Source organism: Vespula pensylvanica, chromosome 2 (genome assembly GCF_014466175.1).
Source record: "Vespula pensylvanica isolate Volc-1 chromosome 2, ASM1446617v1, whole genome shotgun sequence".
In the NCBI taxonomy this organism is placed as follows: domain Eukaryota; kingdom Metazoa; phylum Arthropoda; class Insecta; order Hymenoptera; family Vespidae; genus Vespula; species Vespula pensylvanica.
In genome coordinates, this window is record NC_057686.1 from 1,941,113 (window position 1) to 1,955,770 (window position 14,658).

The following is a 14,658-nucleotide window of genomic DNA, read 5'->3' on the forward strand; positions in this document are numbered from 1 at the left end:
CGAATTTTAAATTTTACGTAATTAGAAACTGCTCTTACTTAAAAAAAAAAAAAAGATTATAAAAAATATCGTTGAATAAAATATGTCACACATGAAATAAATATTTTAAATTTAACACAAATAAAAACAAGTTAAGAAATATCAAACTGTTTAATAAAATTTGGCAATATCTACAAAATGTGAAATTTTAGATCCATAATAGTATATATAACCATACAAATAAATACAAAGAACTCTTACAATTAAAACTAATATATATATATATATATATATAAATATATATAATATTAATTGTTTATGTACTTATTGAGCAGCTCACACATTAAACCCTGTTGCTGAATAATTCGTAACATTTTCCTCCTTTTTGAGCATATATATTTCTTTATTTATCAATTAATAGGTTTATCTTTAAATGTATTATAGGAAACTAAATAAATCAGAGACTCTCGTTTATATTTATAATATTATAATTATGTGTTATAATTATATCTTTTTTTTTTTTTTTTCTATATAAATTTGTTCTAAAGTTCATCACAATTTTAACACATCACTGGAAATACTTTATATCTTCTATTTTTTTTTTTTTTTCTGTGCAGACAAACGTTAGCGAACTTAGTTTTGTTAATATAATAATTTTTTTTATTTTTCTTTTTTATTTTTATTATTTTTTTTTTTTTTTATCATACATATTTCTAGCTAAATATGTAAATCGAGTTAGAATTATTAACTTACACTTTCTTTTGTTACTTAGAATTTAAGTCATTCATGCTACTACTTTTTTCTTTGCGCGTTGGAAATGATGATGTTGGAATACTGACTAATGATAATAGTGGCAGTTCTTTTATACTAGATGATTTTTTTCTTAATCTTTCGAAAGAAGTTTTATTTTGAATTCTATGTAACTCGTTGTCCGATGATCGTTTATTTTTCGATGAAAATAAATTTACTGATTTAATTGGAGAAGAATTGGCACTATAACAAATAGATGTTGATAGATTTTTTAAACTACTAAGACTCGTAATATTTGTCGTTACCTTATCAAGAACATTAGATTCTGTACAATCGTATAATTTTGGCATACTATAATTATGTTTAATATCTTCTATATTGGTTTTGGCGTTCGTTTGAGATTTTAGATTTCTTAAATCGACTTCTGAGATTCTATTTGGTAGGTACGTAGATGTATTTAAATTAACTACTTTTTCTGAACTTTTTACTGCTTCGCCAAAATAATCTCTTTTAGTAATAGACTCCTTATATAAAGATTTAGTAATATCATTGATATATTTTGATCTTGTCTGAACTGAATTAATAAAATTATGACATAATGATTGCAAACTTGTAGAACTTGATACCGATGGTACATCAATGGATGTCTTACTTATTTCTACGTCTGTAGATAGTTTTTTAAATAAATTCGCTGTATGTTCAGTAGATTCTTCGTTTTTCAAAACATTACATTGTAAGTCGTCTGCAAAATCAATCGTATCGTTCTTATCTCTTAAATGCGTATCACATATTTCTTTTTTAAAGATGTCTCTTATCTTTCTCTCATCATTCTCAGAATCTTTACTATTAAATGGAGCACAATTTAATTTTTCCATACTAGCTTGTAATTCTAGTTCCCATTGATTGGATGTAGCTTCGCTACCATCTATAGACCTTCGACCGAGATGTCCCGCAGACGATGTAATCTTAAAATCATTCTGAAATTAAAAGAATTATATATGAAAATATAAATTTCAAATTTTAGTCCAATGAAATTTTTTAAGAAAAAAAGTTTCCATGCTAACGTTATCTTGTTGATGTTGAACATTTTTGCGGTACTCATCGTCTACAGTAGAGATTATATTTTTATGATTTACTTTCTTAAAATCCATTTTGTATTTTAAATTATCTCCTGAAGTAATCAATTCTGCACCTACACCTGGTTCTCTAGGCCCATTAGCAAGAATATCTACAAAAAGGAGTAATAAGATATATGTTTGCGACCAACATATATTATGAACATAGACAGCTTTTTTGTATCAATGATACCATTATCCTTTCTTTGTTGGTGTATTTGATTACTAATGTTTTCTAAAATACGAAGACTCGAAGCATAATTATGCTTTGCATCTTTTATTGCTTTCTGCAAATATTCTACTCTTTCCTTTTGCGTTGTTAACATTTGATCGCATTGAGCTTTCACCTCAAAGTATGGCCTTGACTTAATAATATAACGACGGTATTTCTCTTCCAACTGAAATAACTTTTTTTCTGCATCTTGAAATATCATTGCTTTTCTATGATGTTCCCTACCGCATTCTGCTTTTTGATTTTCTGCATCCATAACCTAGACATTATTTATTTAGTACAATCTTGTAGTGTAATTTGTAATACAACGGTAAACAACAAAAATTATTTTACTTTAATAGTTGCATGATTCAACATATCTTGCCAAGCTTGATCAAACTTCCATTCGTGCTGATGCGATGTAAACCTCGTTTCAGCTAAAGCAACGGTTTCTTTAGCAGCCGCGTGTATCTCGTTAGCTCTTTGGAATAATTGAGCCTGTTTCTGACATTCCACCTAAACAGATTAAATTAATATTAGAATTCTCCTCTTTTATAAACATATATATATATATATATATTTATATCTCAACACTGACTTGTGCTAGATGAGCTACTTCCAAAGCTTCGTAATAACATCTTGCTTTTTCAATACATGTAATTCCTAATTTGTCCGCTACTTCTTTCAATCGCCTTGTTAATTCGGTAAGCAATTGTCTAAACGCTGTATGCGCCTCCTATATTATAAAATATAACAGATAAAAAAGATAAAAGATCTATTATCTTATCTATTTAAAAACTCACATCTAATTCAGTCTCAAGTTTATTAATATCATCTGTTGCATTGTTTAAATTCTCCAACTCGATCTAAAAACATAAGATTTATATTGTCAATCTTAAATCTAATTATTCCTATAACAAGAAAAAACATTTTCGTCGTTAGAATATTCAAAATTACGTAACGATAGAAAATAATATTAAATTACAATTAGTCGAGAGATAGAATAAATCTAATTTTCTTAATAATTATATGTAAAAAGAAAAATGAACAAGATAAAACAAAAGTATAGATAACTAGGCCATTGTACCAGGTAACAAAGTAGTACGGGCGTTACTTAAATGTCAAAGTACATAACCTTTCTTTTGTATACATGAAATATACATGCATGGAGTTTAGTGAAATAAAATGCGATAATATATAAATTGATAATAAAAATTTCAATAAGTAATATAATAACGTTAGAAACGATTGAGATTAATGAGTCACCTGTATACGGGGATCTAAAGATCCTTCGGCGTCCTCCGCGACGTCCATAGTTCGCTTTTTGCAACATTTAATTAATGTCAGCTTAAAATCACATTGTTTTACTAATGCATACGGATATTATAAAACTTTCAGGAGACTTTCAACATCGTTAATTTAATATTGGAATATATTTTTACGTTGAACGTAATTTTAGAAATATCAGTATCATTCACATTTCGAACGACATCTACGCATAATATCTCAGGGCAGGTATCCAACAGTCAGTACCAGCCACAGTCAGTACTAGCGCTATCATGAAATACGTCCACGTCAGATCTGCATGGTTGTTTTTATAACTTAACCTGAACAGTAGTGATCTGTTGAAAAAGAAAGTTATATATTTCGATCAAATCTCTTCTTTCTCTTTTAATACATAATTAAGGTATTTTTTATCATACTAATCATTGGAAAGTTTCATAATTAACGAAATCAATCATTTCTATACGAATTTTTATATTTTTATTAAAATACGTGATCTTTTATTTACCGGTTTGTTACAGTGATTATTTTTAAAGCACAGTGTTTCAAAATGTATTGGACTCTATGGTTATTTATTATTGGATTTTTTGGAGTAGATAATACATTTGGACAAGGTCAAAGAATTGCACCAGGTGTACCTCCTCAGCATTATCAAGTTCAGCAGGTACATTTATTTCATTATTATGAAGAAACATATGGTATACAAGGAATAATGATTCAGTAACAGTCTTTTCAACTTTTTTATATTTGTCATAAAAAAGAAAAGAGTTATTTTATAAATTATATTTTAAAGAATATTTTTACTTTTAATAGAATCTATTTCTTTTCTTCTAGCCTACTCAGCAAATACACCAGGTACCACAAGTACAACAGGGTTCACAGCAACAAGTAAAAATTGATAATTTAATATAATGTTAAAATATATAGCGAATAGATATTATTGATAACAATTTTCATTCGTCTTTTTTTTTAATTTCATTACAAAAAATCATTTAGTTTTTCGTCTTGTTACTAATACGAATAATTAAGATATTTCTAATTTATAAATTGTTTTAATTTGATCTATCATTTGATTTAATTACTTTACCAATATAACATCAGCAAGTTCCAATACAACATGTGCCTATTCATCAAGCACCTGTACAACAACAAATACCTGTTCAAGCCCCTATACAGCAACAAATGCACAATCACAATCATCAACCTCAGCAAATACTTAATGCTGCCAATATAGCTCAGGAAAAAGCGTGAGTAATAACAATTTTATAAATAAATGAAACATCTATGATCACAAAATATGAAGTTGAATTTATTAATAAATATAAAGTTATATTTATTAATAAAAAAAAAAGTTCTCTAACTTCAATTAAAATGATATTTTTTTAGTCATATCGCAGAACATATGGAAGTTCCAATTGATACAAATAAAATGACAGAACAGGAATTGCAGTTTCATTATTTTAAAATGCACGATTCAGATAACAACAATAAATTGGATGGATGCGAATTAATAAAATCTCTTATTCATTGGCATGGTAAGTATATAGAAATATAAAATTATATTTCTATATAAATTAGATATTTTGTTAACGAATATATTATTTATATATGTAGAACAAAATAAACAAGATCCTGCGACATCAAACGGCGGAGATAAATTATTTCAAGATGACGAATTGATTAATTTAATTGATCCAATTCTTGCTGTAGATGATATGAATAAAGATGGATATATAGATTATCCAGAATTCATACAAGCTCAGCAAAATGCAGCTGCTACTGGTCGACAGTAATTAAAATAACTTTATATTATGGAATTACAAAAACAGTCATATACATTAAAATTATTATTTCTTACAAAAATAGTAAATTTTTCATCAGTACTTTTTGTCATCAAGTTTTATTTGTTCAGACTTAATTAAATGCTTTTGCATTTCATCTAAACATACTTTCATTGTCTACATTCTGTTGTTCATATAATACTTTTTTTCTGTAGCTTGTTGTATACTTGAATTTACATATATATCTAAAAGTCTACAAATGAAAAAGATAAAAAATACTGGGTATACAATAAGTTGTATACAAAAATCTATTTTCATATATTAATAATAATTAAAAATATTGTATCGTGTATATGGAGTGTGAAAAAAAATGTGTATCACGTAAAGCGATAATTAATCGCAAATATCAAGGTAAATTGACTTTTTTAAAACGTGTTAAAGATAATTCCTATCATGTTATGTATGTTATGTATTTGGAAAAAATGTTAATTAGATTAACACAACGAAAAGAGTACATAATAGTATAAATTATGTCATGTATGTATATATATTGTATAGAGTGTAACTAAAGTTACTAACAAAATTTTACAGGCTACTAATATTTGCATTAAAAGACTTATTTGTTTATTTAACAGATAATACAATCACAATATAGTCTGCTGGTAATTTTTTTCATCGCTCTGTATATGTGGTATAATAATACTTAATATAGGAAATTGAAATTTATATTCGTAATAAATATACACATGTTACTATAAATATTGGTCTGTATATATAACTGTGATATATATAAAGATTATTATCAAACATACAGTAAATACAATACTTTTGATATTAGTTACTTGAACATTTAGAGTATTAATTTTTTATACAAATGAGATAATAATTGTATCTTAGAATTAATCTCATTTTGTTATTAACAATAGTAAATAATAGTGAACAAAAACAAAATTTATATTTTATAGTTGTATTCATTGTAAAGATATATAACTAATTATATTAAAACTAATAGTAAATATTATTTCATAAATTCTTAATATATATAAAATATCAGTCGTGAAAATAATTATATAAAAGTAGTTTTTATTGTATTGAAACAAATGTTAAACAATTGCATAACATTTAAAACAAGTTTACTTTTTGTTTCCTTTTCTTTTTTTTATGTGTCATATATGAGACAAATATTTTGTATTACGAAAAGCAAGATATTTTTCTAACAATATTACAAAATAATAAAAATACTGCTTTAACAATGTGTGAAAAAACGTACGATGAGAATAATCTCGTGACTTCGTACGTAAAATGGTCTACAAGGTGCATATATCGTGATGTATAAGTGTGTTTATTCTTATCTGATATTTTTGTTTTTCTCAAATTATTATTAATACTATTATTATTATTATTATTCATCCATCAAATCTTTTTTCTCGTTGAGTTATTGATTTAAGTTATTAACTTGTGAAGTATAGAAGAAAAAATGAGAACAAATCCATGCACATAGGCTCACCAAATTCCATCAACGTGTTTTGCAGATTCGGCAATATTTTTGCAATATGAGATGTGGTGAAGAAGGTAAATCGCATATACAAAATATTTTATATATATATATATTATTATATTAGCATATTAACAGAAAGTGAAGAAATAGAAGAAATAAAGGCAACGTGCTCGAAATGTAGTAACAACAATAAGGAGAGCACTTATAATTTTTCACACATACAAGATTTATGTCCTGCTGATAGAAAACGAATATCATTATTAATCAAACATTTGGCAAAGTGAGTTGTAACTTTTTTTACTATTTATTTCATACTCAATATTATGTTCACATATATTTACATATAGATGTACTCGTGAAATGCATGAAGTTAAATCTGATTTAGCTGTGAGCGAATCTGAAAAAAAAGCTTTACTGGAAGAATATCAAATATTTCTTAATCGTCATAACTGTGAAAAAAAGCAATTAGAATTTGAAGTAAAATTAATATTTTTCATATAATTTGTTTTCTTTGATTTTTATCTTCTTGTTTAACTTCTCTTTATTTTTCTAGCTCTCCGAAGCTAAGACAAAAAGAACAAGTTTAAGGATTCAAATTATACAAGCACTTGAATTGTTAACATGTCAATTGCTGGCGCAAGAAAAACAATTTATGAATCTAGTAGAAAATGTAAGAGATCTTTTATGTGAAAAAGTAATTATCCATGAGGTTCTTAGTCAAAAAGAGATAGAGAGAAGTAATCTTGTAGCAAAAATTCAAAGATTAAAAGAATCTCTTAGATTAGAGAAATTATTGCATTCCAGAGATCTTGCTCAAAATCTTCTTAAAAATAAAATGATCGATAAAGCCTCTCAAACAACAGATGATCTCAATTTGTATACAAAATGTGACATCAGGTAGTAATATTATTTAATACAATATAATTTTTCTGTGAAAAGCTTAATAATAATTTACATAATTGATTTTTAGAAAATATAATTTCAATGCCACTAATATCGAACTGAATCTTAAACATTCTCAAGATATGAAAACTAAGAGTAAGAACGATTTGGAAGAACTTACTAGCGATGGAACACTGATGCGTGATCTATTTTTTAGAGTACCAAACATAGAGGATAATGAAAGTTTATATCTTATGCCAACATTGTCAAAAGAATTTAATCAGATAAAGTCTTCCACTTCTTTTGTATTCAATTAAGTATATATAACAACAGAAGAAAAAAATAATACATATAACATTAAATATATGGTTTATAAAGGATGTCTAAAAAATGTATGAATATATAAGTAAAAATAAATCGTTTAATACTTAATACATTGAATACTGATATCAATTTAAATCTTTTCATATAGTAATAATGTGTACATTGTAAAATGTAAGCATAACTGGAATAACGTAGCTACTACAAAATTTAGTAATACTATGAATGAATTGGTCAAAGAGTTTATATATAATTTTAAAAATTTCATATAATAGTATTTAAATGTCCGTTGAATTCTTTTTTTTATATATATATATACACATTCATATGACATTTTAGACCAGATTTTTAGAAATAATAATAAACTATAACAGTATTTTAAAATCCACACATTTACATTCATCTCCATACAAACGTTTCATACGCTCACACATACAATGTATGTAGGAATTGTAAGTCATTTCCAATATAACAAATTCTGATTCATCTCGACAATTTAATAAAATTCTCTTACTTTACGTATTGCAGTCTATGGCCATTAAAACACATTTAATGATATTTCATTGTAATCTATAAATACATTATTATATAATATGCACATAATAACAAAATATAAGCACACATAGTATGGATGTTTAATAATTATACCTTTCAACGCATATGCTCTTATATCATAAGGCACTTTTCTTTAAATATTAAAGAAATAAAGATAGAGAAAAAACTGAAATAAACTAATTCTTTCAGAGAGTACAACAATTATTGAAAAATCTTTTTAAATTCCTATTTTATAGAATCACTCAGTGTAAACTACTGCTATAAAGCATTTACTACACAGGGACCTGTCTCAGATGACAACATATTTTTATACAAACAAATAAAAAGAATTATCATTTACACAAACTCGAATTTTCAAATAAATGTATACTTTCATTCATATTTCATGTAACATTTTGAAGTCATTTACTGTAATAATATGGAAAGTGCATAAATAAAAGAATATTATCTACTATTATTTTATATATATACATGTGTGTGTATGTGTGTATGCGCTCACGCGCGATATATAAAAAAAATATAGTCGATTCAATTTTCTAAGGAATCATTACTGAAGATTTCACTATACTTAATTTAAAAGAAAAATGAAATATAAAAAGTACGATCTTAATGGATGTACCATATAATATGTATTCATTGATATCCTTAGTATTTTAATTACTAGAGGTATCTGTTTTGTTTAAGAGCATAAGTCAGAAAACTTTAGTACATGATATCGTTCTATTCTCTATAACATTTTGTGATAAAAGATTTATAGAGTATATAACTCTAAAACTATTAAGAGTTCGTCATTAATGAATTTATAAAAATATAATCCAGTTATCAATATAGACAAAATTTAATAGCTTACATAGTAGCTTAATGATCAATTTTTGTAATACATTATTATCAACAAACATATAACGTTTGCTAAGAAAAAAGAATACACATATATATATAGCCCTTTCTGTAACTTTTTTTAAACTATGGAAGCGTATAGATATAAAAAATGAATGTTTCATAGATTAAATTCAAAATCGTTAATCCCTATTTCGTATAATACAGATCTTTTGTATTTTTTGAAAAAAGAATTATATTATAATTCTTCAAAGAAAGCAACTCTAGCTTTAGTAGAACCTGATTTAACTTTTTTCAATGTACTATATTTATTTTCTCCCAGTCTCATCTGTTCCTCGTGTAACTGATCTAATTCACACTGTTTCTCACCAACTTTCATAACTTCTATTTCAGATCGCAATTCTCTTAATTGTTCTTGTAAATGTTTACTCTTCTCCCAATAATCGACTCGTTCTTTTTCTATTTCTAATGATAACTGATCTACATCACCATCAGCAATAAGATCATACGAGGTCAAGTCAGATGGTAATGGTTCGGCATCTAATTGCAAATTCTGAAGATCCGCTTGTAAATCTGATGTAAATACTTGTGTTGAAGGAAACAGATTTGGGACGGGCTATTATAACGAAAAAAATTATTACCATTTTGCACATAATAAAATCACATTATCTAAATTTGTTTTTACTTACTGTTATAGCAGCAGTATAAGCATTTCTGCTGAGAAATTCTAAAAGCTTTTCTTTAGCTTCTTTTTCAGCAATACGTGCTCTTAACAATTCATCTTTTAATTTTTCTGCTTCCGCAGCTCTTCTCTCTGATTCTTGTACCAGTCTTTCGGTTAACAATTCTGCTTCCCTAGTTTTCCGTTCTAAATGTACTTTCTCTTCTTCGGCTTTCATATTGTTTAATCGAATTCGTGTAATTTCTTGCTCTGCTTCTGATGCCTTTTGACTAAGAAGCATCGCTTCCTCTTCAGCGACCCGACTCTTCTCAGCTAAAAGATCCGCTGTTTCTTCGGATCTTCTCTATAGAGATTTGAAAATTTTTTTTTGATATAAAATAGATATAGTATGCTAGTGTGTGTGTATTATAAATAATCTTACAAGAGCTTCATTCGCTAAACGAATTTCTTCTTGATACTGTAAAAGACGCTGTTCCATAGCAGCTTTTTCTCTTTCTGCGGCTTCCCTTAATTGCTTTTCTCTTGCCAACTTATTTCTTTCGACCTGTCTCCTAGTAAGATCAGTAATTAATTCAATACAAGTGAATTCGGATTATTATCCTCATTAAGGCTCCTAAGAACTCGTAAAATTTTTTATTTTGTTTTTTATAAATTTATTTCAACATCTATCAATTTCTTAATTCAAATTTTTTTTTCTTTTTTTTTTTTTTTTTTTCTTTTAATATTTCATTTAATTTAAAATTTACATATTATTACTGACAGAGCCAATTTATTAAGTAATGAATAATAGCATGCAAACTACATTTACCAATAATTCCATTGTGGCAGTATTGAAAACATGTATGTCCTAAATTTTATATATATAATGTATATGAGTACTCAGGAGCCTGAATGAATTATGTATAGTTCTTTTGCAAAGAGTTATTACCTGAAACATTCAGTAAATCATAGCATGTAGTATCGATGAATATACATATTTATTATATTGTGATAAATATATATGTATCTACAATTAAAGAGTATTTTTATTAAATTTGTTGTTTTTATTAATGTAAGTAAAAGTGACTTGCATAATTTAGAATTAGCTTTCCAGAATTTTTTAAAGTTCATTTCGTATGCTTTTAAATGTATACAATAAAATAATATGTATATATAAGTCATCTGATTTTCTCAATGCCCCCAAACCATTTTTATATTGGTATATTCTAACATACGAAGACATTCTTGCTGTTTTAAGGTCTTCTAATCCAAAGCACATCCAAGTAGATGGATGAAACCTGTCTCAAACTTTTTGACAAAATTAGTAAAATATAAACAAATTAATTTTTTTCAAATATAAAAAGCATATCATACCTGAATGATACAAAACGTTTGTAAGTATTAAAAAGAAATCATAGATTTAATTTTAATATCTATTGAAATAATTAAAATAATTAAAGAGTAATTATTTAAAGAAAAAACAAATATGTTTACCGTGATTTTTCTTCTTTGGCTTGAGCCTTCATCTGCTGTACCTCCATGGAGTCAGGCTTGCGTCTTCGCATAAATAGATCATGGTTGCCAATACACAGGTCCAGGATCTTAACAAATAATATGTGAGCAACTTTGTCACTATTATGTTCGTCCAATCCTAAAGCTATCAAACCCTTCACCCAGCTGGCAACATCTGACTGTTTTTTTACCAGTTTATTCATGCGAACTTTCTGCGAGAAGAACACGAAGTTTGGCGATGTCTTTTCCACTGGTTTTATGACAAACTTCTTATCATCAAAGCTAATATGTCGAATTTCAGACCACGTAAATGTAGTTTTAGGAGCGAGCTTGTTTTCCTTCTCGTAGATATTCAATCCCAATGCTGTTACCCCGAGCCATAGATTTGTTTCTTTTTTGTTCTAAAACAGAAATATATATATATCCTTAATATTGATTATTGAAATCTAGTTCTCCTTCTGCGAATGATAAAATTTGATAAATCTTACTTACGCTAATAGGAAAATAATTCACACCATACATATCCAAATCTTGTGCAATTTTAAGATATTCCATTTCTGCCTCGTCTCTAGACATTCCACGATGATCAGCATACCAAATCTTTATTCGATCTTCCCACATTTCAGCAGTCATTTGATATTGATCTATGACTCTTTGTGGAAGTAGATCTTCACTGGCCAGCATTCCTGGGCGGTATGAAACTTCATCATAGTCCCCGTACTAACAACCGTGCAGTAATAATTACAATCATAACCAATTAATATCTACATATACTTGTATGTCTATATATACATTAAACTTATCTGCCAGAAATCAATGTGTTGTTATCTTTCTTAGACTATATATTGTAAGAAAGATAAATTCAATTATGCATGCAAAAATAAACAATTTTATCCCATACGTTAAAAAAACGTAATATCTCTCAAAATACCTTTGCTTGTACCGCATATGACGCAAGTAAAACAGAAGCTTCTGGAGGACAATAAATATCCATTGACAAAATAGCTTGTTTCACTTGAAGAAAAAATAAATGCTGTGTAACTTCTTGTACCAATTCTTCCGACACATCTTCGGGATAAAATTTGGCCAGAAACATAAAAGGAGTTGTAGGCTGTTGCGAAATGCCTTGATCTTGAACTACGGTAGAAACAACATATATCTTAACAAGTATTATAATATATTAATAGATATTAACAGATGCTTAATCTTAATGAAATTTACCTTTCTTATCTAATTTTAACCAAGATATAAATCCTTTAGAATCTTCGTACTGAAGCCCAAAATACCATGTTTCCCTGAGTCCAATTGTTCTACACACTAAGTCAAACAAATCTCTTCCCGTAGATCTCCACTGTAAAGATAAATTGACATATTTGCAACGAAATATTTCATAGAGAAAAATTATAAATAACAATAAAAAACTAATGATACACTACTGACTTCTAAATTAAATTCCAATTCTGCGTCCAAGGTAGAGACTTTCACTGGAAAGGATTTCCCCGATTTTTTCCTCCGAAATTGTGGCATTTTACTTTTCATTGTATTCACTAAGCATTAGAGAAATTGATATAACCAATCTCTAAACATTTTAAAAAGTTTACAAACATTCTATGTTATAATATGATATTGTTGAAATATGTTCATGTGTTATTGCAGAGCAGTTGCAGGATTAAAATAGACATCACAAAATATAAGTAATCTTCGAGGAGTTAACCTTATTTACACATGTTTTAATATTAATGTGGTATAAAGAGGGGATAAATTCACACAAAAAACAATAAATATAATATCTTATTTTGATTATGGTGTTAATGATTAAGAGATGTCATAGAATCTGTCTCGATAAAGTGTTTCAAATATTTGAAAACAAATCTCGTATCTTTTTCACAACTGAATTAAGATTTCTTCTTTTGTTTGCATCCAATAACGAAACGGATATCTTTCATTGACCAATAGCAGCACTGAATTAGCGAATGAATTCTTCACTATATGCTTACGAAAAGAACACGATCGTAACATCGGTAAAGATAAATAATCTAATTCGAATTAATTATAATTGTATCTCGATTTTTAAAATGGATTCAAACCAAAAAAATTTTACACAACTCAAACTAGTCACATAAACAGAGATATGAAAATTCATGCACACTGTTTGGAGTGCCATCTATGAGAAAATAAGTATTTGTAAATATAAACATTAGAGTCAGCTCTTACAACTACAAACAAAAAATCTTATCAGACTTTGTCCTGTCTGTTTATTCAACTATTCAGAGTTTAAAGTTTAATCATTTGAATCAACAATATATTTTCTCTTTTACCAGTTTTTTGTCAACGCGTTTTAACATATAATTAAGCTAAAAAGTATTTAATAATTTTTAATTTTTTAATTTCGGGAAAAGAATTATTTAAATAATTTTTATTGTAAATGACGTTTTAATGACTACTAACATTTCCATTTTCGCAACTCGATATTTTTTTTACTTTTCTTTATTCATATGCAAATATTTTAATCCATAATGTGGCAAAAAAATAGAAATTGAATTTTATGTGATACTTGTGAAAATAAATCTCAAATCAATAAATCTAATTAATCTTTCTAAAAGTATTGTTTATAATATTAAAATGTTTTTGATAATAAAATGTTACTTGTAAATCAAGTAACATTTTATACATCTTCCATTTGTTTGAATACATATTTACTCAGTTTAACTAGTTCATATGTGTTCAAATATGTTTAGTAAATATAAAATATTTAAATTTATATACAATTTATAAATTAAAACATTGTGATCCTTATATCACACATTACAGGAATAATACATATTACTAATTTAACAATAACATATAATAAGTAGATTTTAAGAATTTATATAAAATAATTTAAAGTATATTAATTTATTAATTATGTAAATAAATATAAATTAATATCATTAGAAAAACAATAAATACTTAAACAATGTCATGTTAAATTTTATCGTTATTATTTCTTGAGAGATACAATTTATTTTGTAATCATATAATGATTATTTTCATAATTAATATAAGTACAAAATAATTTTGTGTTGTATAATTATGCATATATAATTTTGTTTTGTGTATATACAAAATTAAAATAATTATCTTTATTTGATATGTTCACTCACATATTTGTTGTTATATACATATATTGTACTAAATTATTTTTTACAAATTTTTGTTAAATATGAACATTTTTTTTGGTATCCCTAATAATATCACAAAGTATTCATGCTGTTTATTGTACATAGCACATG

At 26.5% G+C, this 14,658-nt stretch overlaps 4 protein-coding genes across 9 annotated transcripts; 2 read left to right on the top strand and 2 right to left on the bottom strand.

Annotated features, from left to right (window-relative positions):
- Positions 1 to 131: 131 nt before the first annotated feature.
- Positions 132 to 3,549, bottom strand: LOC122637848 (SH3 domain-binding protein 5 homolog). Of its 3 annotated transcripts, none has more exons than XM_043830311.1 (8): positions 3,322 to 3,548; positions 2,859 to 2,921; positions 2,654 to 2,791; positions 2,410 to 2,571; positions 2,038 to 2,335; positions 1,794 to 1,957; positions 1,556 to 1,706; positions 132 to 1,471 (listed from the first exon to the last, which is right to left on the bottom strand). In XM_043830311.1, the coding sequence occupies exons 1-8, from the start codon at positions 3,367 to 3,369 to the stop codon at positions 744 to 746; spliced, it is 1,752 nt and encodes a 583-aa protein (XP_043686246.1). In that variant the 5' UTR covers positions 3,370 to 3,548; the 3' UTR covers positions 132 to 743. The 3 variants fall into 3 exon arrangements, with proteins under 3 accessions (XP_043686246.1, XP_043686245.1, XP_043686247.1); XM_043830312.1 differs by having other exon boundaries at positions 810 to 972; positions 1,035 to 1,706; positions 3,322 to 3,549; XM_043830310.1 differs by having other exon boundaries at positions 132 to 1,706.
- A 45-nt stretch (positions 3,550 to 3,594) lies between these two features.
- On the top strand, positions 3,595 to 5,283 carry LOC122637857 (multiple coagulation factor deficiency protein 2 homolog). The gene is made up of 6 exons (XM_043830335.1): positions 3,595 to 3,742; positions 3,861 to 4,003; positions 4,174 to 4,227; positions 4,441 to 4,586; positions 4,726 to 4,874; positions 4,954 to 5,283. Exons 2-6 carry the CDS (start codon positions 3,890 to 3,892, stop codon positions 5,130 to 5,132), a joined length of 642 nt encoding a protein of 213 aa, XP_043686270.1. The 5' UTR covers positions 3,595 to 3,742; positions 3,861 to 3,889; the 3' UTR covers positions 5,133 to 5,283.
- Positions 5,284 to 5,433: 150 nt separating this feature from the next.
- Positions 5,434 to 7,941, top strand: LOC122637852. Of its 3 annotated transcripts, none has more exons than XM_043830322.1 (6): positions 5,434 to 6,456; positions 6,653 to 6,692; positions 6,754 to 6,898; positions 6,966 to 7,095; positions 7,172 to 7,515; positions 7,589 to 7,941. In XM_043830322.1, exons 2-6 carry the CDS (start codon positions 6,674 to 6,676, stop codon positions 7,815 to 7,817), a joined length of 867 nt encoding a protein of 288 aa, XP_043686257.1. In that variant the 5' UTR covers positions 5,434 to 6,456; positions 6,653 to 6,673; the 3' UTR covers positions 7,818 to 7,941. The 3 variants fall into 3 exon arrangements, with proteins under 3 accessions (XP_043686257.1, XP_043686256.1, XP_043686255.1); XM_043830321.1 differs by having other exon boundaries at positions 5,434 to 6,434; positions 6,590 to 6,692; XM_043830320.1 differs by having other exon boundaries at positions 5,434 to 6,434.
- Positions 7,904 to 13,515, bottom strand: LOC122637847 (merlin). 2 transcript variants are annotated; one of them, XM_043830309.1, is made up of 9 exons: positions 12,827 to 13,514; positions 12,608 to 12,737; positions 12,318 to 12,523; positions 11,879 to 12,106; positions 11,578 to 11,787; positions 11,369 to 11,475; positions 10,317 to 10,446; positions 9,903 to 10,238; positions 7,904 to 9,829 (listed from the first exon to the last, which is right to left on the bottom strand). In XM_043830309.1, exons 1-9 carry the CDS (start codon positions 12,923 to 12,925, stop codon positions 9,452 to 9,454), a joined length of 1,824 nt encoding a protein of 607 aa, XP_043686244.1. In that variant the 5' UTR covers positions 12,926 to 13,514; the 3' UTR covers positions 7,904 to 9,451. The 2 variants fall into 2 exon arrangements, with proteins under 2 accessions (XP_043686244.1, XP_043686243.1); XM_043830308.1 differs by having other exon boundaries at positions 11,369 to 11,787; positions 12,827 to 13,515.
- Positions 13,516 to 14,658: the final 1,143 nt, after the last annotated feature.

What these genes read in the sequence shown, in the direction of transcription:
- LOC122637852 (XM_043830320.1), top strand. An exon ending in TTAATCAAACATTTGGCAAA is followed by an intron (nt 6,899 to 6,965) that starts GTGAGTTGTAAC and finishes ATTTACATATAG; the next exon opens with ATGTACTCGTGAAATGCATG. An exon ending in TATACAAAATGTGACATCAG is followed by an intron (nt 7,516 to 7,588) that starts GTAGTAATATTA and finishes ATTGATTTTTAG; the next exon opens with AAAATATAATTTCAATGCCA.
- LOC122637857 (XM_043830335.1), top strand. Translation starts at nt 3,890, where the DNA reads ATGTATTGGACTCTATGGTTATTTATTATTGGATTTTTTGGAGTAGAT. An exon ending in AGCATTATCAAGTTCAGCAG is followed by an intron (nt 4,004 to 4,173) that starts GTACATTTATTT and finishes CTTTTCTTCTAG; the next exon opens with CCTACTCAGCAAATACACCA. An exon ending in ATCTCTTATTCATTGGCATG is followed by an intron (nt 4,875 to 4,953) that starts GTAAGTATATAG and finishes TTATATATGTAG; the next exon opens with AACAAAATAAACAAGATCCT.
- LOC122637848 (XM_043830310.1), bottom strand. Translation starts at nt 3,369, where the DNA reads ATGGACGTCGCGGAGGACGCCGAAGGATCTTTAGATCCCCGTATACAG. An exon ending in AACTTGAGACTGAATTAGAT is followed by an intron (nt 2,792 to 2,858) that starts GTGAGTTTTTAA and finishes TTTATAATATAG; the next exon opens with GAGGCGCATACAGCGTTTAG. An exon ending in TTCAACATCAACAAGATAAC is followed by an intron (nt 1,707 to 1,793) that starts GTTAGCATGGAA and finishes TTTTAATTTCAG; the next exon opens with AATGATTTTAAGATTACATC.
- LOC122637847 (XM_043830308.1), bottom strand. Translation starts at nt 12,925, where the DNA reads ATGAAAAGTAAAATGCCACAATTTCGGAGGAAAAAATCGGGGAAATCC. An exon ending in CATATGCGGTACAAGCAAAG is followed by an intron (nt 12,107 to 12,317) that starts GTATTTTGAGAG and finishes CACGGTTGTTAG; the next exon opens with TACGGGGACTATGATGAAGT. An exon ending in GTTTAGCGAATGAAGCTCTT is followed by an intron (nt 10,239 to 10,316) that starts GTAAGATTATTT and finishes AAATCTCTATAG; the next exon opens with AGAAGATCCGAAGAAACAGC.